General features: G+C 47.5%; 1 protein-coding gene across 1 annotated transcript in view; it reads left to right on the top strand.

The window, feature by feature from the left end:
* LOC138497348 (cytosolic non-specific dipeptidase-like) overlaps nucleotides 1-22,596 on the top strand; it is a 204,307-nt gene extending 181,711 nt beyond the window's left edge. The window contains exons 10-11 of the mRNA XM_069620748.1: nucleotides 21,753-21,900; nucleotides 22,365-22,596. Coding sequence (XP_069476849.1) covers nucleotides 21,753-21,900; nucleotides 22,365-22,434 — 218 coding nt within the window. The 3' untranslated portion in view covers nucleotides 22,435-22,596. The remainder of the gene's footprint in view (nucleotides 1-21,752; nucleotides 21,901-22,364) is intronic.
* Nucleotides 22,597-24,245: the final 1,649 nt, after the last annotated feature.

The following is a 24,245-nucleotide window of genomic DNA, read 5'->3' as shown; positions in this document are numbered from 1 at the left end:
AGCTGATCCTAAGATTATGGACAGTTGACCTATGAATGTTGCACTGGCTGCATCAACAGGCCAAGCAGGGTACTTCTCACAGGTTTTCCCACTCTAAATTATAAGCATCCAAATCCCAAAGAAAAGAGGTCCAAAAACCTTGGTAGGCCATCTGGGAGTGATGGACCTGCTTAGACTACTATACTTTTCATTGTAAATCTGCATTTTTGCTTTTTCGCCACGTGATGACACAAACCATCATTATCAACAAAACAAATTGAAAAATGAAACATGCTTGTTTAAATGACTATTCACGACGCGTTTCACCACAGGAACGTTCAGGCAGAACTGGATGCTTAAAGGGCTCTGTCTATCTAATTTCCTACATTGGCCCTGATGTTTGCCTTTCTTAAGATGGCCAACCCCATTAGGGCTTGTAGGCATCCTTTGGCCTGAGCCTGCCCCCCCAAATCCTCACCATTGGCTGCCTGTTTCTTCATCTGCCAATCAGTGGCACCAGGAGACGGGAGCCAGCCCATCCATCAAAGGCCCACATCGAGGCCCTGTCTGTGCCTGTCCGGGCCAAGGAGGACCTGGAGAGCCATATATATTCATCTCTAACTATGATCTGTCCACCAGACTAATTCCTGATTTCACTGCTACTGGTGCAAAGGCAAGCCACAATCTCTGCAGTCATGGAAGTGAGTTTGGCTGACCTCCATAACTGACTCCCATGAGGCATTGTCTGTGCTCTTCACCTCCTTCATCCTCCTCTAAAGAACTTCAACCTTTTTACTACATTTAATACTCACTTGTGTTTTGTATTACTTGTGCACCACCTGCATTATTTGCTGCCTCCCTTTTTAAAATCAATTTTATCTGTACAGTTACATTTCTGTGCCACTCTTCTAATGTAATTCTCTTCCTGTTTTGTGTTTCACTTATTCTCTCTGACTCTAGGCCCAACCTAGTGAGTTCAGCCAGAACATGCAGTACTGCCACTCCTCCCTCCCTCCTTCCTTCATTAAAACCTCTGCCCTCCTATGGCTCTCTCCATCTCTCGCATATTCTCTAACTGCTACACTATCACCTACCCTCATCTCTCTCCAGGTCTGGTAGGAAAACCCACAAAAAAGATATCCTGACTGCAAAACCCTGGACTTCCCATTGCAGACACCTATGTCAGTGCTTCCTCTAGAGAGGTTTTCACTGATATCCTATCTCTGTCCCCTCTCCTCATCTCTTGACTCCCCATCTCCACTCTCTCCCTCCTCACACTCTTCTATTAACGGTGACACCAAGTGGGAAGTCCTCTTGGCTGGCTTTGCATCCTCTTGTTGCTTCGTTAATGTCTATCACACTGGCACCATTCTGGTTCAGGGCCCACAACCCAACCTCCTTCTCTTCGACCGCATCTTGCCGTCTCTCATTAACTTCCTTCCTTCACCTGCATCTCCCCCTTCTCTCTCTTTCCTCCGAATGGTGTACCACGCCCCTGTACCCTACCTCAGAAAACCTTCAAAAGTGCTGACCACCTCCATCAGGCAACTCTTAATGCCTGCTCAGCCAACAAACACTGACATCTGTCTCCTTCTTGAAGATATTGACCTCAACATTCTCACTCTTGCCGAGACTTGGTTCAATGCCAGCTCAGTCACTTCCTTTGACTCCATCCTCCCTGGCGGCTTCAAGATCATATCCAAGTCTCGACCTCGCAGCACTGGCGGGGGTGTTCGGGGTGTCCTAAACTTTCCTGAGTGGGTTCCTGCCTCATCTTGCCTACCCAGACCTATTCCCCTTTTGAAAGCCTGGTTTACAAGTTTGGTTACCTCTCCCACCTCCACCCTGACCATTGATACCATCTACCGGCCTCAAGGCACCACCTCCCTATTACTATCTGAATGGGCTGACTTCTGCTCTTCTTTACTCTCTTCCACCTCTAACCTTCTCCTCCTGGGTGATTTCAACATTCAACTGGACTCCTCTGCCTCTGCATCCACTCTATTTACTGACCTCTGCTCCTCGCTTTCCCTCTCCATTTTCCCTTCTGGGCCAACCTACACAGCTGGACACACTCTGGATGCCCTCATACACTCTAACCTCTCTCCCGCCCCCACTAGTCACCCCTCTCTCCTGGTCTGACCGCTTTCTCCTCTCCTATCTGGGTCCCATTGGCCCCCTGACTGCCCCCCCCCACAAAAGTCGCACCAACCTCGTTCACCAACACCCGCCTGATACGAGTGACTGTGGCTGCCTTTGCCTCGACCTTCACCCCCTCTGACTCTACCTCTGCCCTCGGCAACCTCCATCTTTCCATCACCAACACTCTTGACATTCTTGCCCCAGTCAGGAGGATCCATCTGAAACCTGCCTCAAAGCGTAACACTTGGTACGACACCAAACTTGCAGCCCTGAAACAAAAGTGAAGGGCAGCAGAACGAAAGTGGCAAACTTTAGGCTCATCTTCTGACAAACTGGCCTGCCGCCTGCTACAAAGGCAGTACAGACTCGCCATCCGTGCAAAGAAAAGATCCCACATTCAGGCACAGGTTTCCGGCGCATCCAATAACACAGCTGAACTTTTCAAAATCTGCAGGGAACTAGCCAACCCCTCCGCTGTCTCCTCCCCTTCTCCTTCCCAGGCCCTCTGCAATGCACTGGCCCTCACACTTTGCCGCCAAAACTCAGGACATTCTGGCTACCCTTTCTACACTCCCTCACAACCCACCGCACTCCCCCTTCTCCCTCCTCCTTTTCTTCCTTCACTCATGTCTCACCTGAAGAAGTTACCAGAGTTGTCCACTCCATAAAGGTCTCTTCTAAACAGGCCTCCCCTTGCTCATTCAGGACTAAGATAACATTGGCTCTCTTGCTCCTGCTCTCACTGCTCTCTGCAATCACTCCTTTATCACTGGATCGCCCCCCCCCCCCCCCAGCACTCCCTTGTGCGCCCACTACTGAAAAGAACTTCCTCTGACCCTAACTGCCTTGCCAGCTATCGCCCTATCTCCATCACCCCCTTCCTGGGGATGCTACTTGAGAAGCTGGCCTTACCCCAACTTCTCACACTGAGCTTGTTGGAGGACGCCACAACCATCAATCTGGATTCTGAGCACCTAGAGGCACGGAAACTGCTCTTCTGAACACTTGTGAAGAACTGCTCGCATACCTGGACTCCAACTCCCCAGCTGTCCTTATCCTTCTTGATCTCTCCTCTGCATTTGACACAGTTAACCATTCCATCCTCATACAAAGGCTCCACGATAAACTTGGTATCTCGGAACGGGCACTGGATTGACTTTCCTCACTAACCGATCTTCCCAAGTCATCCTGGGCCCCTTGTCCCCCTACTTTACCATCTGTGTTGAGGGTTAACCTGGTTCTTCACAGGATCAGGTTGAGTTTCCTTTTTTCCATTTCTGGAACTAATCCTAAGTGAACCTACCACTATTCAAAACAAACTAAGGGCAGGAGAATGACTCCCTTCTCTTGATGCAAAGGTCTGCTTGTATATTTTTTTAGAATGTGCATTCTTAATATCCATTCTTTAGATGGTTGCTGGTCACTTTTCCTATCAAATCCTGGTCACCTTTTGTATCCAATCTGTAACTCCTATATAATTTCTGTTTTCCCTCATCCTTGGGGAGTGCTCAAAGTGTCTTTTCCTACCAGTGCCTTTTGATCCAGGCTGTTTGGTCCTGTATATCTTTTTGGAATATCTTTTCTTAGTTAGGATATCTTTTCTGGGTGATTAACATTATCTTTGGTCTTTTGTCCTTTTTGTCTTTTCATAATCTCTCAATAATCTACTCCATTCGATCCTTTTCGAAGACAAACTGATTCTTTCCCAGGGTTGTGTTGCCCATTTGTTTATAATCTCTTGCACAAGGTTTCTCCTGGTCGTCCTCATTTATGATAACTCAAATTCCTCAACTTAGTGTTTAGGGTTGTGTCCCTTCCACTGGCACGAGTTACCTTCACTTCGTAGTATCCTCATTCTAATATATTCCTTCTGTATCTTTTGAACAATGGAATATTCTTCCCTTCTTCCCAGAATAATCTTATCCACAATTTTAACAGTCTATTCCTCCGGTTTACTTATAATCCTCTTTTCCTTAGTATTGCAGTTTCTCAGATTGCGTAACAAGTCCCACTTGCCCTCCCGGTCCTCCCATTACCTTTACTACCAGAGGGTAAAGTCTCCAGACCTGCAGTCGCTCTGGACCTGCTCTCTTGGTTTCTCTGTCAGCTTGTTCTCACCAGCGTCTCAATTTTGCTCTCATCTCGTCCGGCATTCCGGTGACAGTTCTGGTTACCTGTATGGTGGCTGATATTTCAGCAGGGTGGTGTCAGCAATCAGGCAGACATCCCGCCAGGGAGCTTCCATGGTCAGGCCACCACCAGGATTCTTACTCCCGTGTCCTCCATTCCACACTGACTGTACACGCTGGGTCTCCAGTGTCTGCTCTTCTCATTCAGAGCAGTTCTGACCTCTCGCCCTCCCTCCTATTCAGTGTATCCTCTATATTGGAAGTTTGTCCTTTAAGAGACCGATTTTGTTCCTTAATGTTCATGGCATATGTTAACTTTCCCTTCAGCCTGGTCTCTGGATTTGTTGCTGTTTTGTCTCTCAGTCCCATGTATGCCATCATGGAGAATGGCATAGCGAGTTCCTGACCGCCCTTGTCCCATAAAGAGGAGTTTCTCCCAGTGAGGTCCCACTTCCCCAGAACCCTAGGAAGGGTCTTGCGGAGTGGGCTCACCTCCCTATCCTCAAAGGGGGAGGCTACCTCTTGGAGAGAAGGGATCAATTCCCTCAACTTATCACAGTACCCACACACTTAGGATAGGGATAGTGTTGCAGATATGCCACTGTCAGTGTCATTTTTTTTCAGATTCGAAAAACAATATGCACCCCACCACTACATAGTGGCCTATGCGAGGTATGCGATTCTAAACAGATATATGCAGCAGGAAGACGGTTATTGGTAAGTACTATTTTTCATAGATAGATACACCTACATCCTATATTAGGGAGGCAATTGTTTCCCTGCAGTGAAGATAAAACTAATATGCAGTGACCTCCCCCAAATTGTAATGCTAATAATAATTTTGTACTTGCACGATAGGGAACCATCTGAAATTCTCTCCCAAAAAAGTCTTGTAAAAAACGTTTCTCTTGGGCTGCTTACATTTTAGCCCAGATTCATCCCAACGGTTACCAACAAGTTATTAAGTGTTGAAAAAATGCCATTTTCTGCTTACTCTTTTCCCATGGGAGGAAAAGTTGCATCCTTTTGAACATGCACACTGCAAAAACTACTTTATGGACTTGTGACAATTACAAGTTGGGCACAAAATGGTGGAGATATTCAGTTTTTGGTTTGGTGTACATCTGTGTATTTTTTTGCTGTTCTTTGACTATTTTCAAAGATTTCTTCCATCTCTACTTAATCAACCGTTGCACAGGGACTACTGGCTTTGGGACCAGTTGTTGGCCAAGATTGTCTCTTTTTCATTGTTGAATCATCTCTCCGTGACTTCAGCAGGCCCAGGCTTGGGCCTTCATCTTCACCTCAACCGTGATCGATGTGGCGAATAAAGTCTCTTAAGGACCTGTGGCCTGAAGAACATTGTCATCAGGATTGACACCTTAAGTGCCTTTTATTGTCTTCACCCGGACCATGACGCCGGCGGTTGCAACATCTGCTGTGGCTTCTCGTTGAAGACCAGGAAGGATCGCCACCAGAAGTTGGTGGTTTGGATCAAAGAGAAGGCCTCTGACGCGGACTGTGGGTGCAGTCATGCCTCATCCAGGACCAGCCGGTCCCATGAGCGTACTCCCTCTGGAAAGAAGAGGTTGCGGTCCTTGGATGCTCCTTATGGGAACATCCAAAAGAAGGCGAAGATCCATGCTCCATCTGCACCCTCAACTGTTGCCGCAGCTGCGATTAACAAGTCCTGGAAGGGGTTGGTCTACATCGACTGTTAGCCTGCCGGCTGGTGGGTTCCCTCCATCTGCAAAGAAGTCCTTGACTCCATATAAGCACAAACCGTTGAAGGGCAGGCTTTCTGGACTTACACTGCCTACCATCACTTGGTGAATCTGCGGGTGGTGATGGCGGCAATTCCATTTGGTGGTATTTCAGCGGATTTAGTGCCAAAATACTGCCAAACTTTTAATGAGACCCCAAGTGAGTAATTGTACAAGAAATGCATGCAGGGGAAATAATCATGTAGGGGAGGGTCCCTACTCGACGGGAACTGGGGAAAAATGTTGTTGTACTGGGTGTTTGTTCCTGTTGGATACAAATTCTCCTAGGAAATTCTTTATAATTCAAAATTTCATAATTGTGTAGTTGACCTGGCTAATCATATTCTCTGTAGGCATCTAAAGTAGCTGTCAAAAGATCGAAAGGTTGATTTTGAGGAGCTTAATTTCATTAGATTTTTGGCTCCAGGAAAATAACCTCACTTGGAACCCCATTGAGGCTGTCAGAAGAGATTGACGGTTTGCAAATATTTTAAAACATCCCAGACATACCTTTTAGGCTTCTAATCCACACAATGGTACTTTCTTTTGATTCTATAGACTTGTTTCCGGTGTTTTGCGGTTCAACTGCTAATTGAAATAAAAAGCTGTTCACCATGCATGGGGTATCAGACAGAGAAGAAAAAATTGGGCCCCCCTGATCCTAAAGAAGGCAGCACAATAAATGATTGCAGAAATAGTGTTTTCCCTACGTAAACCCTGATAACTCAATGAAGTTGATATTGGGATGTGTGAGAAACCTGAGGGTGTTATCACAGATGGACCCTGAGTATCTTTTGTTCAGGTGGCCAGGGCACAACCATCGCCTTTGGAACCAGACCCTGTGGGTGGACCAGTGTGGGATGATCACCTGGACAGGGGGTCCTTGGGCACTGCAGGAGGAATGCCCTCGGGAGAGAGGCGGTATTCACCCCGCCCCTTTCTTATACACCCCTACCTGACATCACCTCAGTCTAAATAAGATATGTTAAACCCAATACTACTACGTCCCATCGCCTTTCCTCCATACTGTATGGGTGTCCCTTGCTAGGGACAGGAGACCGAACCTTTTTCACCAGAAAAATCATCTTCCCCTTTAAATTTAGATGTGTGCGGGGACGCGGCCCTGAGAGCATGCGCTCCCCAGCCTGCCCACCCGCACCACTCCCCAGTCCTCTTTTTCGCTTCGACTGGAACAGACCGCTTTCACCAGCGCTCCTGGGTTTCTCCCTTTTCTCATTCAGGTAATCTGTCCTCTGGCGCCACACTCCTCCCCGGTGCATGTTGACGATGGCAGGCTTCAGCAGGTGTCCAGCCTGCGAGGTTTCCTTTCTGACGTCCGATTCCCCACACCCTCTGCCTTGGCTCCGACCACTGCTGGCAAGGCTGTATCACGTGCAAGGCCCTCTCACCACACGCACTGAAGAACAAATTAGCCAGGTGGAGAGAGCTCTTCGGTAGGTCGCCTCCAGAGGCCAGAGGACCTGAAAAATGTCATAAAGCTGAAGACCATGCCCAAGGAAAGTGCACTGTTCTCCTCTGCTCCCCGCAAATGCAATTCCTTCCCCAGGAAGCTTAAGAGTGGGAGTGACCCAACGGGTCCTAGTACCCGAAAGATTACGAGGCTGCTTCAGCTACACGTCACCAGGCCGAGGAGTCGCGAGATCCTACCGGTGGCTCTGCTGAGGGACCGCAAGGTTCTGTTACCGGGCCTCAACCCGAGGGGCTACGCCCTAACACCCGATGTATGAGGGCGTGCCTGCATGCAGCAAACCGGCGCTACTGCCGAGGGCAATCCACCTTCCAGGCCCCGTCCTGAGGTGCAGGGTAGGCCTCACCCTCCACCACTCCGCGTACTGGAGGAAGCAGCGCCCAGTACAGCGAGTACCACAACGTGGCATGCAGTAGGACAAAATGGCCACCGGGCCAGGCAGATGGCGGCTCGCCCGACACCATCCCCCTTTGGGGACCAGGTAGGGGGACGAGTCCCAAGGTGGGACTGGCCTACGCCTGCCGCTTGGCCCATAACATACCCATCTACTTCACAGGGCAGATACACCTCGCCCCATACAGCGAGACAGGGCATGCCTAGGCCTCAGCAGCCTCGGGGCACCACACCCATGCCGGCTCCATCAGGCATTCCTCCGGCCTGTAAAGACAGCAGGTTCTTTGAAAAATTTCTCACACAAATGAGGTCCCCACAAATGTGCACCATCCTTGGGGATGTCATCAGGGACATGCTCCCTCTGATGCTGCCACTAGCACCCATGGCCATGCCTCCTCTGGGTTCTGCGTAGCCTCAGATGCCCGTGCCAGCCCCTACTACACCGGCTCTCATGCCCGTCCCAGTCACAGCAGTACAGGCCCTGCTGCCTCAGCAGCCTCCGGCGCTGATTCTCATTATGCCCCAGCTTCCTGTGCCCAGCACTCCTCCGGTTGCACCTGGCTGCTGGTGCAAGACATAACTTACAGATGAAGAGGAGGACCCTGACACTCATTCAGCCAAAGCCTTTCACAAACGTCTAGCAGGCCTAGCTGAATGAATATTTGGGGATCCCACAGCCACAGGTGGAACAACCAGAGGCAGTGGTATTGGCTGAGTTTCTCATTCTAGACCCTACGGCTAGAATGGGTATCCCAATGCAAAAGGACGTTGTGGCGCTTGCCAAAAAAGGATGGCTCAAGCCACACTCTACAAAAAAACAAGGGGGGAGGTCCTAGGAGATCCTCCTAGGAGATCCTCTACCGGACATTAGTCCCAGTTACTTACCCAGAGTCTTTAGCTCACTATTTTTCACAGAGGAGAAATATCTAAAACATGTCTTTGTCCTGCCCTAGGGCAGTCCATCACTGAAATGCTAAGCAATTCTCCTCCGAACAAGAGTACCAACCGCAACCCCAGACACGTGTTTCGATCTGGTTGGACCTCCTCAGAAGGGTGGAGCTGTGCCTCTCTAAGAATAGTGAGGAAGGGGTCCACGTCTGGATTCCCCTAGTAACTTAGGGTGAGACTTTTGGCGTAGCACCAAGCCTAATTTGCATACGGTTGTCCCCTTCTTTAATGGCTTGGCAGGCTGAAACAAAATGGTCTGGAGAGTTGCCCAGAGCTGTGCCTGTGTTTATGATTATTTCAAAACCTTCCAGCAATCACCTTCTGTTTTGCTCAAGCCACTCTACCAGTCGGCGTCTCGACGCCAAGTTTAGGTAAATTGAAGGGGACTCTCTCCTACTGTCGGCGCACCCCCAGCCACACTCCTCGGTCATTGCGGCAGCATCACTCTATTCTAAGCCGCAGCCGTCCTCTGCTACATCAGCCGCTGCACCCCTGGGTAAGGAGGAAAAGATCCTGGAGGCGTTCGCAAAGATCTATCATTTGCGCCAGTCCACTGCAGATGCCATGCTGGCGGCTGTCAACCAGAGGCTCTGGGGAGAGATACCAGACTTCCTTCCTGAACTCCTGGTACAGAGCCATACGTGCCTCAAGGCTGGGCTGGCAGAGGGCAAAATAGTGGCAGAGGACATCATGCAGTCCACCGCGGCTCACATCGATACATCAGGTCGTGGCATTTGCATCGCTACCGACATGAGGAAGAAGGCTTAGCTCAGGGTATTAAGTTCAATCCCGATGTCCAGGAGCGTATACTGGGCCTTCCTTTCGAGGTGTAGAGCTTTTCCATTCGACCACGGACGAGGAACTCGATAAGAAGAATAGTTTGCAGACGGCAAAGTCCTTATCGATCCTCACCAAGTCCACCCCCAAGGCATGCACCCAGGCACACCCTCACTCAGACGAGGGTCGGTCTTTTGGAGGCTTCAGGGACTTCAGGAGAGACAGTCCAGACAGCCGGACAGATTCCATAGCCAGCACAGGTGCAAGCAGCACAAGGCATTGCACATGGACTTTTTTTCACGTCCACCTCCTCAGCACCAGCCTCGGAGGGCAAGAAAGCATGACACATCCATCCAGATCCACGAGTCTCTGGTGGGGGGCAGGCTTGCCCTTTACGATGACCACTGGAGGACAAGGTTTTCGGATCCATGGATTCTCTCGGTAGTATCCACGGGCTTCCGGCTACCTATCCCTCTCTCACCCGCTCCCACAGATTGGAATAGCAGAAATTTGCTTGCTCGTAGAGTCGGGCAGTGGAGGAAGTCCCAGCCTCTCAGCAGTGTCTGGGCTTCTATTCACAGATTTTCACCATACACAAGAAGAACCAGGCGGGCCTGAGAGTTGTTGGACCTTTCCACCTTGAACCTTTCCCTACCTCTCCAAAAGTACAAGATGGTTACCCCAGCGCTGATAGCGGAGACCTTGTGCGCGGGAGACTGGATATGCTTCCAGGATCTGAAGGATGCTTATCTCCACGTCCCGATCTGGCAACCCCAACGGTCCTTTCTGAGGTTCAGGATCATGGGTTTTCATTTCCTATACAAGGTTCTACACTTTGGACTGAATTTGGCCCCCATGGTCTTTACAAGACTGATGAACGCAGTGGCAGCCCTTCTCAGGGCCACCATATCTACCGATACCTAGATGACTGGCTTGTCACTACGAGACTCGAGATGAGCCAATTGCAGTTCCACTTCGCAGCCTCCTGGAGTCAAGAGAAGGGTTCCCAGGCGGAGCTGGTCGGCATACCTCCTCTCCACCAGGACCTAGTCTGGTGGAGCACGGACAACAACCTGCAGATAGGCAGGCCCTTCGGCAACCAGCACCTCAGGTCACCTTCACCACAGACTCATCCCTAGAGGTCTGGGGAGCTACCTTGGGCAGCCATAGTGTCCATGGGGTATGGTCCCGTCAGGAGCAGGCGGCCCACATCAACTAGGTCGAGTTGATGGCATCTGGCTCGCTCTCAAAGCCTTCCTCCCGATCAGTGGCAAGGCGATCCTCATTCAGACGGACAGCTCAACTAGCATGTATTACATCAACAAGCAGGGTGGCACCAGGTCTCCTCCCCTCTGCACTCCAGCATTCAACATTTGGGAGTGTGCTCTGGTAAACAACATGCACCTGGCAGCAATCCACTTCCCGGGGAGGCTCGGCAGGCTGGGTGTGGACAATCTGTAAGCACAAAAGTGATGAGTGGAAGGTTTTGAATGAATCGGAACCACTGGCATTGCTCTGGGCAACCTTCCACACCACCGTTTTTTAGCCCGTCTGCGCCATTGCAAAAGGGGTCCAGCCATATGCAAATCAGTCAGGTACTGCCACCAATGGTAGCAGCCCAGCCCGAACTGCTAGGCCAGGTCCCCTCTGCACGGAAACACAAGCAACCCCAGACATGTTTCAGCCTTGTTGGGACGCGAAGAACGGTGGTCTGGAGGGTTGCCCAGAGCATTGCCAGTGGTTCTGATTCATTCAAAACCGTCCACCCATCACTTTTGTGCTTACAGTTTGTCTCACTATGTGAGAGAGGGTATGCCCAGACGTGGCTATCTCCTCTTTGTTTTTGGGTGTGTACAACTACAAATGGCAGTTGGACAAACAGGTCCTTCAAGGCATCTTCGACAGGTGGGGGGTCATCCTCATGTGGATCTCTTGGCCACCTGGTCCAACAGGAGGTGCCCCCAGTTTGTCCTGGCAGGGCCAGAGCAAGGGCTCTCTTGGCGACGTGATGCTAATCCAATGCAACAACATGAACGCGTATGCCTTCCCTCACACTCCCCTGGTCTACAGGGTAATCTGCAAGATCCGGGAGGTCTGGCACCTCGGTAGCATCCTGATAGCTCTGTGGTGTCCAGCAAGGCTGTGGTTCTCAAAACTACTCAGCCTGTCGAATCAGGCCTGGTGCACCTTCTGCTGGGCCCAGCACACCTACTCAGCAGGGAGGCACGGTCATCCACCCCGCCACCCAGAAGTTAGCCCTTGCAGCGTGGTTCCTGAACAGGTCACAATGAGTCATCAGCATCTGTCACAAGCTAACCTAGACATTATACAAGGGGCTAGGAGCGATGCTACCAGGAGTCGGTACAAAAGCAAGTGGTCTAGGTTTGTCACTGGGCGGAATCAAAGGAGGTTGATCCTTTGACCTGCACGTTGGATGACATGTGACCCTTCTCTGCGCACCTCACACACACTCGGGGGTGCAGGTAGACACATGCTGTACCTATCCGGCAGCCATTGGTGCCTACAGGAACTCGGAGGAGGAGGTTTTTTTCTCCCTATAATCCAGTGGTTAAGACACTTGGCGGGCCTCACCAGACTTTATCTGCCTATCAAGAAACAACACCCAGTGTGGAATCTTCATGTGGTTTTAGGCACCCTGGCGCATAAACCATTCAAACCCATGGCGCTGGCCGACATCAGTCTAGTCCCCATTAAGACGGCTCTCCTTGTGGGCCTTACTTCGGCACACTGGATCAGTGAGATCCAGGCGCTGGTGGCTTCAGAGCCTTATACTACTTTTCATAAGAACAAGGTGGTGCTTACAACTCGCCCCACATTCTTACCTAAAGTTGTCTCCTCTTTTCACCTAAATGAGGAGATGGTGCTAGCAAAGGTCTTCGCGGACCCCAAGGAGGAAGCTCAGAGGGTATTGCACCGTCTGGATGTGAGGCGTGCTTTGAGATACTACCTGGACAGGACCAAGAACTACCGCAAATCAAACACCCAGGCCAGGCTGTCAAGCCTCCCCATAGCAAGGTGGATGGTTACAGCCATCCAGGAGGCATACGAGGGGCAGCACAAACCTCTTCCAGCAAATATGCATGGCCACGCAATTCGAGCTAAAGCCACAGCGGTGGCGTTCCAGAGGGCTGTCCTGTGGCAGGTTATCAGCAAGGCGGCTACATGGGCTGCACCCTCGGCCTTCTGCAAGCACTACTGCTTGAATGCCGGCTCCAGGTCGGATGCAGACTTTGGTCAGGCAGTGTTAAGGTACTTGTTTTCTTAAGAGAGCACCTCTCCACACTGGGGCTGCATGCAGTTGTATTCCTCCATAAAGTGGAGGAAAGGGGACGAGCCGTAGGAGTAATTATAAGTTCCTCACCGTAGTGACTAACTTGACTAGTGACTAGTCCATAGTCCCCTTTCCTCCAAAAGTCCCACCATCCTCCCCCCTAATAAAACTGGTGTAATTAGGCAATGTTAATATTGTTGACGTGTCAAAGGGGACTGAGGAGTGGCGCAGGTGCGCAGTCACCCCCCGCATGCATCTAAATTTAAAGAGGAAGATGATTTTTCTGGTGAAAAAGGTTCAGTCTCCCGTCCCATACAGTATGGAGGAACGGGGACTGGACTAGGGGTACGTTGGTCACTACGGTGAGTAACATATTTTTTCCATAATTACCAGAAAACACTGACTTCCCAACTCCCACTGCGCCCCCTTTTCTATACAAACAATGAGACAAAGAAGAGGGGGAATGAGAGAATGAAGATCAATGAGAAGAAACACTCTTTGCCACAGAAAACCGACTCTTGCCTTTAACAGTAGACTGTCCCCTTATCAAGGTCAGGCCTCCCTTGACAATCGGTCTCAGCTGAGTCCTATTAAGCCTCCCCCTCACTATAAAATGCAGAGCACACAGACACACTCTGAGCGAGCTGGGGATGCTGGATGGTGCATGGAAGCCAGAAGGAAAGAACTCAAGCTGGAGAGACCCTGGAAGGCCTGGAGGATAGACTGCCCGATTGCTGGGCCTGTGAGTATGCAGTGTGGAAAGGGAACTTGTACCTCCAGGAAGGCAGACCAGGGGCAGCTGGTGTTACCTGGCAGTGCCCACACCAGAGCTCCTCCCCAGGGCAAAACAAACAAGCCCAGGCCTTTGAGGAGCAGGTGGCAAGACCCTGATCTCAACAAGAATTCCCATAAACACCTGTAGGTCCCAAAACCGCCCGAGTGCCAAAAGGGGAGCTAACGAAGTGGGCACAAAATCAGATTTTTTCCACACATGGCTAGTGGCCATGACCTACGCCCGTGCCCACTGTATATTTTAGAACACTACCAGATCATTAGTTGTGTCTTTTGGCCATCGCCAGCGGGCACACCCACTCTATATTTTAAAACACTTCATTCATCAATCACAAACTGATTTTAACCTGTTTTGACAATGGTATCAGTATGTTGCTATGTATGAAAGATTACAGGCTGTGAGAACTTGCAATGTTTTTAGGCAATGATCTGTGAGATTAAATTATTTGACATGGATCGCACACTTAAGCAGAATGCTACAAGCACCTTGTTTTATGGAAGGTCTCTTGGTGACTGTTGTGACCCATCGCGCGACCCCAACGAACCGCATTTGAGCAGCATGGAAGGGGGGGGAGGTTTTAGGGGGTGTGACCGGCTGCAAGAATAACATATGCCCAGGTACTTTTGCCCCTATAGCGAAAATCAAAAGCTGGCACACATGAATATACGCACAGTAAATGCACATATGTTAAAGTGAAAAATACAAATGTAGTTCAATTGACTGACCCCTTAAAAAAAAATGTGCAAGACAAAATAGCATTGGACTTTCAAAAAAAGTAATGAATACCTGAAAAATAACCCAAAATGTTCTGATAAACATGCTGGCAAAGTGTAAAAGGTGTTCACCTTTTAAACCCAGCAATCTATTGTGAAATATACCATGGAAAACAAAATCCCAATACGAAACAAGTGCTTGTGGTTAAGTGTCTGCACTGGGAACATGACAACCAGAGTAAAATTCTGGTAGCCAAATACGTGAGCAAGCTTGCCAACCTGAAAAAAAAACCCATGGGGTTGCGTCCGCCCTTGAAAAAGTCATGCTGGCCACCCACATGTGTCCTTTACTCATGCCCTAAAGAACAGCCACAATCTGGGGCAAATAACTGCACCATTATCCAGGATTGCAAACTCTCGTGCCACAACGTGGGCGAATACTCATGACTGACTTGGCCTCTCATCATTTCCCCTCCAAATCCCCATGTCTGGCTTTCAACAATACTTTGCTTTATAAAGATGACTTGAAAATTACACATACCATAGTGTCACTCAAATATATAAATCCTTATTATGTTAGGCAAAAACTATACAAATGTCATTATCCTCCCCGCCCCCCATCTTGACTTGGAGACTACAAATACCAGCATGCAATTCAGCAAAAGGCACAAAAATGTTCTCTTGTGCAATACTTTCAAGGACTGACAGTAGCATGGTTTAAAAAAAGAAATTAATGCGGATACCGTGTGTTTTCTTAGTGTGTTATGAGATATTTAAAAAGCAGGAAACGCATGGCATCTGGGACTGTGGACTCCCATCTGGGCAATAACCGGGACTGACCCTGCTTAGCTACAAAGCGAGGAAAGGGCCTGCCCCCTAAGGCCATGTTGCTCCAAGTGGTCTTGTTACATTTGCTAATTTATTCTGCAACATGGCCTGAGGGTGCCGGCCGCTACCTTGCTTTGAAGCTAATAACTCTTTTTCTATAACCACGGTTATAGACCTACAGATGCCCTCGGCTATCTGTAGTCCTTTATGTGTTTATAGCCGCGAATATTGTAAAAATGGCCAGAAAAATAACTCTCTTGCCCCCAGGGCCTTGCCCAGTGCCCCCTCGCTTGTGCCAGCTTCCCAACTCCTCAGACGGCCTCCTCAACTCCCCTCTCCCATTGCCCCCACAGCACACGCTGTTTCTGTGATGCAATTTGCTTTGAGATGGCAGCTATTCGCAGATATAGCCAAGGTTACAGTTGTGTTGCAAACTCAGTCCCTAGACCCCCCTCCAACTCCCAAATGTCACTTACTATTCTCTAGCCACCCCCACCTCTAGAAAGATGGCATTTGCATGTTTTTTTTACCTGCAAATGGCTTTTTTTTTTCCGTCGTTACGATAACCTTGGCTATATCCTCGGCCATCTCTTGCATCAAACAAAAACAAAGATGGCGGTTGTTCTAAAAAACCCTGCTTTGGCAATTTACCCGAGATATAGATAACTATTTTGTAGAAGGGGTGCACCCTCTTCTCCGTCAAATATTTTAAAATACGACTACATGGAATAACCCCAAACCAAACCACAAAAAGGCCTCCAAGTCATACATGCTGCAGCACCACCCAGTAGACTGCACAGGAAGTTCACCTCCTGTTCAGAACCACACGAGCAGTGCATTTTTGTTGTGCAGATTGGTGCAAATGCAGCTTGCATTTGAGCTACTTTAAGCAGTCTTGCATACCTTCACAAAGCACTAATGCTGCCTGATCAAGCATAAAGAGTAGCCATGGATGGAGAAGCAATGATGCAGAACCTCTTTGAATAAGGTAAGCATATGCATCCCTCCTTACCCTTTCAGTCATGTGCTGCAAATGTATGTACAACTACAATTCTGAATCTTTTCCAAGCATGTGAAATAATGAAGGAATCAGTGACGCAGAAAAAACTAGGGACTTAAATGTAACTCAAGGTTCTCTAGCGTTGGGGGGGGGGGTGTTCGTAGATTCACATGTGACCCACCCACCTCCCTTAGTGAGTCTCCTAACTCGGTAAGGGTTGTGCTTTTGGAATCTGAAGATGACCGCTGTTGGCATAGCTTAGTGTCAGCCAGCTCACTGGCTAGGGTGGCAGGCCATCGGATGCATAGGCTATGCAACGTGATGACTTTTAGTTCCAACTGCTGTTAAGTGGTTACCAAGGATTCAAAGCATGTGAACCTATGGAAGATAATCAAGATGTGCAACTATAGTGGCTAGCTTCTTCCATAGCAGCACACTGAAGTTCCTAGATTCCATGGGTAGACATGGAGTCCTTACACTAAATAGTTTTTGTATCACCAATGAAGCAATCTTTGCAGGAGCCAAGATTAGTTCTGAGTGAGACTATTCGATTCTCAGCATATGGGTCTGCTGATAAGGAGTTGGCGCGTATAGAACAGTCAGCGCAGCAAAGATCCATTTTTGAAGTCTGGCACGGGTGCCCAGGAACCCCCAAGCACAACTAACTGAACACCCCAATGTAATTAAACAAACCTTTGCATATGAAGTGTTCATTTTCTTTTAATTCCTTCAAAATGCGTTCTTTGATTTTGATACATTTCTGGAAACCAGAGAGTTTTCGCAAAAAAAGTGAACATTCCTTTATCTGAGGCAGGGTGGCCTGCCACAAAGAACCATGCTGACTCGAATGGGAAGTCCAAATGTGTTTTCTGGGATGATAAAAACACTGGGGCCAAGGATTCCCATATAGTTCTCAAGGCAAAGCGTAGTCTTTGGAAATATGCACAAGGGTTGTCCCAGGCTATCTCTACTTCCCAGGCCTTTCCCGACCTCCCTAGCCCAGGCGTCCTTAACAGGATGTTGGTACTAAAGCTAGGTGTTGTTTGGCTAACTATCTAGTGACTGTGTTTCCCTGACCTATCCTGATTAGTAGTCTTGGGAAGTTGGGGATAGTGCCTCCTTTGGCCTGGTGTCACTCTTTTGTTCCACACCTGTGCTTACCTAAGCTTTCACTAAACTGGGTTCCTAAGACCACCTCCTTCCAGCATGTCACAATCCCTCCGATCTCTCACTCCGCCTTTCCACCTCCACCCTTGGATCTTACTACCAAACTTACTGTCTATCTTACCTCCAATCCTTGCCCTCTCCTCTTAAGAGAAGCATGCCCCGGCAAAGGATGAGTAGTAGATAGCCTGAAATGTTCACCCCTTGGCCCTGTAGACGGAGCACAAGCTTTTAGGTTTGACCATGTCCTTAAACACTCCTCTCTTCATTTAAACAATTCCTTCCTAGGGACTCCTGAATTAGGGTAACAAAAGAGCCTTCGTATCTCTGCTGTTGAGTGCTATTAGCACTCGGAGATTACTCTGAGGAAGGAGTTTTAGACTTTACTACATCCAAAGGCCTCTTCGAAATTACCATCTTCATGTTTATGTCAAAATACAATCATTAAATCAATACATTGTGTACAAACATTCAACCACATCTGTTAGAATGGATTTCTGAACTGTGCGCTGGTGAACAGATGTTCAGGAGGCCACCCTAGTTTAGTGAAACGGGGAACACTTCTGCAAAGCTAGCCAGAACAATTCAAGTTAGCTTGGAGAGCAGTCAAGGCTAAGTCTCAGGAGTAGTAATAACTGATTAAATCACCAAATGTTGCGCCTTACCACAATAAAGTCATTCATCCAAAAAATGTATTTCAATCTGTTTTTATTTTGTGTTTCTTTTTGATTCTATTCTCGAAAGTTTATCTCTTATTCTGGTTGACACTGTGATGTTACTTCACATCAATTTATGGCTTACTGTTACTCTTATTTCCTTGTCTGTGATGCCTCTTAATAATCCCTGGACGCGAGTTTCTCCAATTGTATAATTGGTTCTTCAGGAAGGTAAGTTTGACATAAGAACTGTATAGTCTCAGGAGTAGTGTGGGTGATCAGAGGTCCTGGATGAGCACACACAGTAGGACACAAGGATTACTCTGTAGTATATCAAAAATATACAATTTATCAGGCCCAGAACAAACACAGGTGAATAACGAACACAGCAATACTGCTACCTAAACACACTACGTAAAATGTATTTACGGTCACTGCAGTAAAGTGCAGATTCCCGCCAAAACCTGTAAGGAGGAAAGCACACAAACTTTAACACAATGGCCAACTCCAGAGATGGATATCCCCAAGTTAAGAAGTCCAGCCCTACGAAGATTGGAGCTTTGTGCTCAATGGTAAGTTTGTGCATAAAAGCGCTTGTCGATGTGCAAAGCTTGCAAGGGACAAACTAGTTTCAGGACACTTGTAGAAAGGTGGGAAAGTTGCCAGCCGCAAACACCACTGAAGCACAGTGACGCAGGAGCACCCAAGTCTTGTGGACTGACGCACGCTTCTCTCTCGCTCCCCAAAGCAGTAGGGTTGACAAGATTTGGCAAGAAGGTGCCTTACAGTGCAAACTAGGGTTCTCGCAAAGCTCGAGCCGAAACTCAACGTAGCAACACTCCAGCATGGGTGCCAAGGGACAAGCTGGTCAGTCCACTCGAGGGCAAAGGGACACTTCCAAGAAGACCCGTTTTTGTAGGGCACCAAGGAGATGTTGAGTGATTGGTCCCACCACTTGGAAGGGTTGAAGCACTGTTGCAGGTCTTCAGAGATCGAGCATAAAGCGGGCCTATACCGGGACCACATTTGGCTCAGGGTGCCAAACCTTCTCTACGTGTTTCCGGACAGTCCTTGGATCTGCTTCGCTTCTCATGATACTTGGCTTTGTGTAGGGGTAGATTCGGACCTAAGGGTGATCTGTGGGTCGCACTCAGAGCCCCTCCTCCTATCCCAATGTCCATAGAGTGCTCGCACCCTAGCTGGTCAATGACATCTACCCTACTCATGCACGCTAGCAGTGATCCAATTGGCGACCACTGCAGTTCTTGTGCACAACAGATATCCTGGCACCAGTAGTGTGGATTGGGACCAGACAGTCCCAGCCCACTTCTTGGGTACGCACACACGTGACATGCATGAGCCTGCGAAAAGCACCGGCTTTCGTGGGTTAAAGCATGCCCAAATAAGGATTTCCTGGGTCACAAAGAGCAAGGGAAAGGCCAAAGGAGAAGACAAAAGACCTTGTGGCATGGTCATGACGGACACTAGCCAGTCATGAGCCAAACACAGTAAGCATGGTATGGCTTGGTAAAAGTTAATAAAAATGGACCGAAAGCTTCTGCTGCCACCAGTCTACTCCTAGGCACATTGTCCAGTTACCAAAAAATCATTAGGGGATGTCTAGGGCCTGGAAACACAAGAACCCAAGCACACAGTACTTTGTGCACTGAAATACAATTGCAGTGACAAAGTCCTAAGACTAAGGGAAACAATATTTCCCAGTACTGAAGGACAGGTCAGTTTCCCCACAACAATGAGCTGAAGGCTGTGCTTCACTGGCAGAAAGTCGGGTGAGGAGGCTAAAACAAAAGCCAAAATTTCGGGGGTCCGCAATTAGAGGTAAAACAGCAGTAAGTGAAATTGTACTTAACATCCAATAAATATACAATAATACCAGAACGGACAAGCCCATATGGGGCAATCAGCATCGTAGTCTACTTCTCTCTCATTTGTGTACTAGCCATGCTGCCATAGTAAGTGGGGACAAGGCAAAAAGACCCTTTCAACTCCATCTGATTGAGAAGGCGTCACCACTGTTCCCTTCAGGAGGAACAAAACTGTGCACTTTGGATTGTGTTCTGTTGCGATAAGAACCATTTTCAACACTCCACACTGTTGAAACAAAGACTTTTGCTGAATGATCCAATTCCCATTCATGACCCTGCGAGCTTGTTCTGCTTAGTTGATGCGCCATAGTACTTTGAATCATTAGGGTAGGCTACACTAAAATCGAGAAGTGAGGTTTGCTAGCCCATGTACATAGTTGAAGTTCTTCTCCTACAATCGGGGACCGTATGCCAAGCTGTTTATGTAGAACATTGTTATAGTGACATCTGTTTGTACCAGTACAGAAAAGTTACTCCAGCATTGGCATCTTTTATAGACGCACATGCCCACAAAATATTCCCCAGACATTGAGGGAATCCTTGGGTTAAAATTGAACTTCACATAACAATCCATAAAGGTCTACATTATCACGTACAAGTCCTACATTAATCCTGGTTATTTATGGCCCATGGGCAGGAAGCGTTCAGCGCTGGCCTTACCATCCTTGGTTCCAAGATGTTATGCAAGGTGGTTTCTTTCTCTGACCAGAGCCGGAAGCCACTGGTTTGAAAGCTTCCCATGTGCACAACTCGGTCACTTCAAGGTAGCATCCGTTACCAGCCTTCCACCTGTGGTCTCCTTAGCGGCATGCCTTGGGCCGGCTTCCACACAATGGACGATAATCCATAAATTAATCTCTGCATAAAAACAGTGAACTATCATTGCAAGCATTTCATATAATTAGCCCTAATCAACCGGCCTTCTTTTGAAATTAGTTGTGCAATGTCTTATCTCTCCTGGGGTTGGGACTGGAAGCACCAATCGTAGCTTTGAAACTACCGGCCCGGCAAGTACTGCATGTTGGCCTCTTTATCATAAGAGGTTTACATTCATTTCTGTGGGTTGGAATCTGGTAGATACATATTTAATTCTCCATCCCTTTGAATTGTGGCTACAAATTACCTTCTACAATGCCTCACTGAAGTTGGAACATACAGAGCTGTTTTTTCAGTTTGTTTGTTTACTCTGTTGCTATGTAACAGTGATACATTGTAACCATGACTGTTGGTTACACTGAACCTAACAGATTTTGTTTGCTTACACATTAGAGGCAATATCCGTGCATGTGATTATACCATTCTCTGTAAAGTTTAATCGCAAGCAATGTAGCCATTTCTTGCCATGGTGGAAAGTTCCAACAAATCGTTTGTTCTTCATTGGGTGCTTTTTATCTTGACAGCCATATGGTGAAGGTAAATCCCGGGCGAAAAGCCAATAATAAATTGCATGGTATCTCAGAAAACAGACGGTCATAATAGATCTGAAACCATTTAATGCCTTGTTCGCAACTCCCAATTGTATGCAAATAGAATGTACAATTCAGGTTTATTAAATGCACTTGTATTACTTTTGCAAGCTTATTTTTGACACAAAGGTGAATTTGTAATGATCTTGTTTTTGGGGCTTTTGGGATGCATCCGTGTGAAGTATCCAGTGTGCTTGCTCAAAACCTTTGGTTGTCTTATGGTTGGTTTAAGAAATGTGCTTCTTTTACTGCTTACATACATTTCCTCCCTAGGTTTTGTCTTTTAGACAAACCACAGTACTTTGTGACATTTTCACCTGATTTTTTTCAACAGTTTTTAACGTGGAGCCTGATCTGACAAGGGAAGGTGGAAGCATTCCTGTGACTTTGACTTTCCAGGAGGCGACGGGGAAGAATGTAATGCTGCTGCCCGTGGGGTCGGCAGATGACGGTGCTCATTCTCAAAACGAAAAGCTGAATAGGCGAGTATATGCTGCATGGGAGAATTCCCCTGTGCCTGAGGAGAAGGGTTTGTTTCACAGCCTCTGGGACATTCTCAAGGCTGTGTCTCTTGAGCAAATTGCTATGGGGTACAGATTAACTTTGTAGCCTGTTCGTCCTCGCCCTATTGTCATTGGCTACATGGGAAACAGAGCTTGGTCGTACTTACTTTCAAGCAAGGGCCATTTCTTTCTTCTTTAAAATACTGAGTTGGAATGCCTGAAAACATGCACTGACAGTATCCCCAACAAATATTATGCGTTGGATGGTAAGTCATTAATAGACTGACCAGCTTCAACAAGGAAACTGCATCTGAGTGCAGAAATATCAGCAAGCCAAATACATTTTGCTTTTCTTATAACATGTTTCTACACAGTGGACCACGAAAGAGATGAAGTTAACCTTTAATTTTTAAAAACTGATATTTCATGTTTATTCTTTGCAGGTATAACTACGTCCAGGGTGTAAAAATGCTGGGAGCGTACCTACATGAGGTGTCCCAGCTCCAGGATTGATGTTAACTCTGCTCACTCATCTGTTAAGACGTTGGCAAGACTTTTGCTTGGCCACTATTTCAAATTCACTGAATGTAATATACAAAGGACATTTCTGGCAAACAGCAACCTCGTATTGTATATGTTCAGTAAATGCTGAAATAAATCTCATTTATACAACTAGTCTTCGTGTCACCCTACTTAATATAGTACACATAGCAATTTGTACAGCCCACTATTTGGGGTGTGGAGAGTGGTTGACTGACTGAAGTATTTGGGATACAAGGTAAGTGCAAACCCACCCTCAATGGTCTCACTAGTCAAAGCGCAATGTTGATTCAGCTGCCCAAGCGTTCTTTCTTTACAATGTGTTCACATTCATTATATAATGTATTGGTAAATTGAACAGTTCTTGACACTTGTGAGCTGTTCCCGACTTATCCGAGAGCCTGGTGTGAGGATGGCGAGCATAGCAGTGCCATAGGTTGGCAATGGAACTAATAGTAGGGGGCTGGTATACTAACCATTTTTGTGGCTTGTGGGTCTGTTAATGTGCTTGCTGTGCGTAGTCTACCATCTAATGGGTGATCCAGACCAGAATATTACAATGTGCTTACAAAATTTGAATATGGGCATTGATGGAGGCATTCCATTAATAGAAACCATGTATGGTGTGTGTTCATGTTGCCCACAATTCTCCTTTTAGTCGATGCCCTTCTCGGGTTGTTCCCCCCCGCCCCCCTCCCAACCATTGGTTTTGGTCATGGAGTGAAATAGCGGAAGAAAAACTGACTGCCTTGAAAATCTCACTGCAGTGTTAGCCTTTTTTCTCATTTGACTGTGATGGGGAAACAAGTGGTTTATTAAAGAACTCCTAAATTTTTGTAAATTGATACTCTCATTTGAGTGACTGGGTTCCATGGACTAAACGCTTACGTTTTACCTTTTTTTCAACCTGCAAGTTCTGGTTGATAGGAAAGCATAATTTGTAATTACGGTCTTTCACATGATCACAAGGAAAGTGTGTGTCAGGCCTGTAAAATGTTAAGGTTTAAGACACTCAAATGAAGAAAGTAACAATGCTGGGCAACCAACACCATAGTGTGGGAGGAGTGAGAGGGGGGGCAGAACAGAGCCCTCAATGCAGTCGGCAAACAACTCTAGGTCTAAGACATGGAAGCCAAAATTATGTTCAATCTAAAATTGTCAATCTTTGCGATGGGGTCCCTTCCCATAATGCTCTGACACCCACCCCATTCTTACTGACATACCGAAGGTGGTCTATAAGAAAAGCATGGTATGTTCACAGGAGGCAGAAAACGGGAACTACACAAAGAAAGGAGCAGATAAGAAATTGGCACCAGATTCCCCCCCAAAAACCGTGATCATATCACCTATTTGAAGCATGAAATCGACATCAACCCCAAGAGGCTGGCAAGACAGAGCCCATGAGGAGGCTGTAAGCCCCATGCAAATGAAAGACCATGTGGCAGATTCAGCTAACCGATTCAGCAAACATATTCAGCTAACACAGCACTGTCCACAGCTGCCGAAAACCAAACTGTGCCCACAGCTATACCAGCACCAAACACTGGCACCAAAAATGTATATTTCACTGAAAAAGATCAAAGCACCTAATGGCCAACTGCAATGACTGAAGACAAAACACATCAGGGGCCAGATTATCCCACATTTGCACAAGTGCTAAAAATTGAGCAAATGCGTGCTGCCTACATAATGCAAAATGGGGCAAACAAGTTTGTGTCGATCCATATTCTCTAAAAAAAAAAAGGTTTACTGTAGGGCAAAAAATGAATCAGAAATGTGTTAAC

This window comes from Ambystoma mexicanum, chromosome 5q (assembly GCF_040938575.1).
Source record: "Ambystoma mexicanum isolate Mex_15411 chromosome 5q, UKY_AmexF1_1, whole genome shotgun sequence".
Classification (NCBI taxonomy): Eukaryota; Metazoa; Chordata; class Amphibia; order Caudata; family Ambystomatidae; genus Ambystoma; species Ambystoma mexicanum.
Note: the sequence above shows the minus strand (reverse complement) of the source record. Positions and strands in the feature narration are given on the sequence as shown.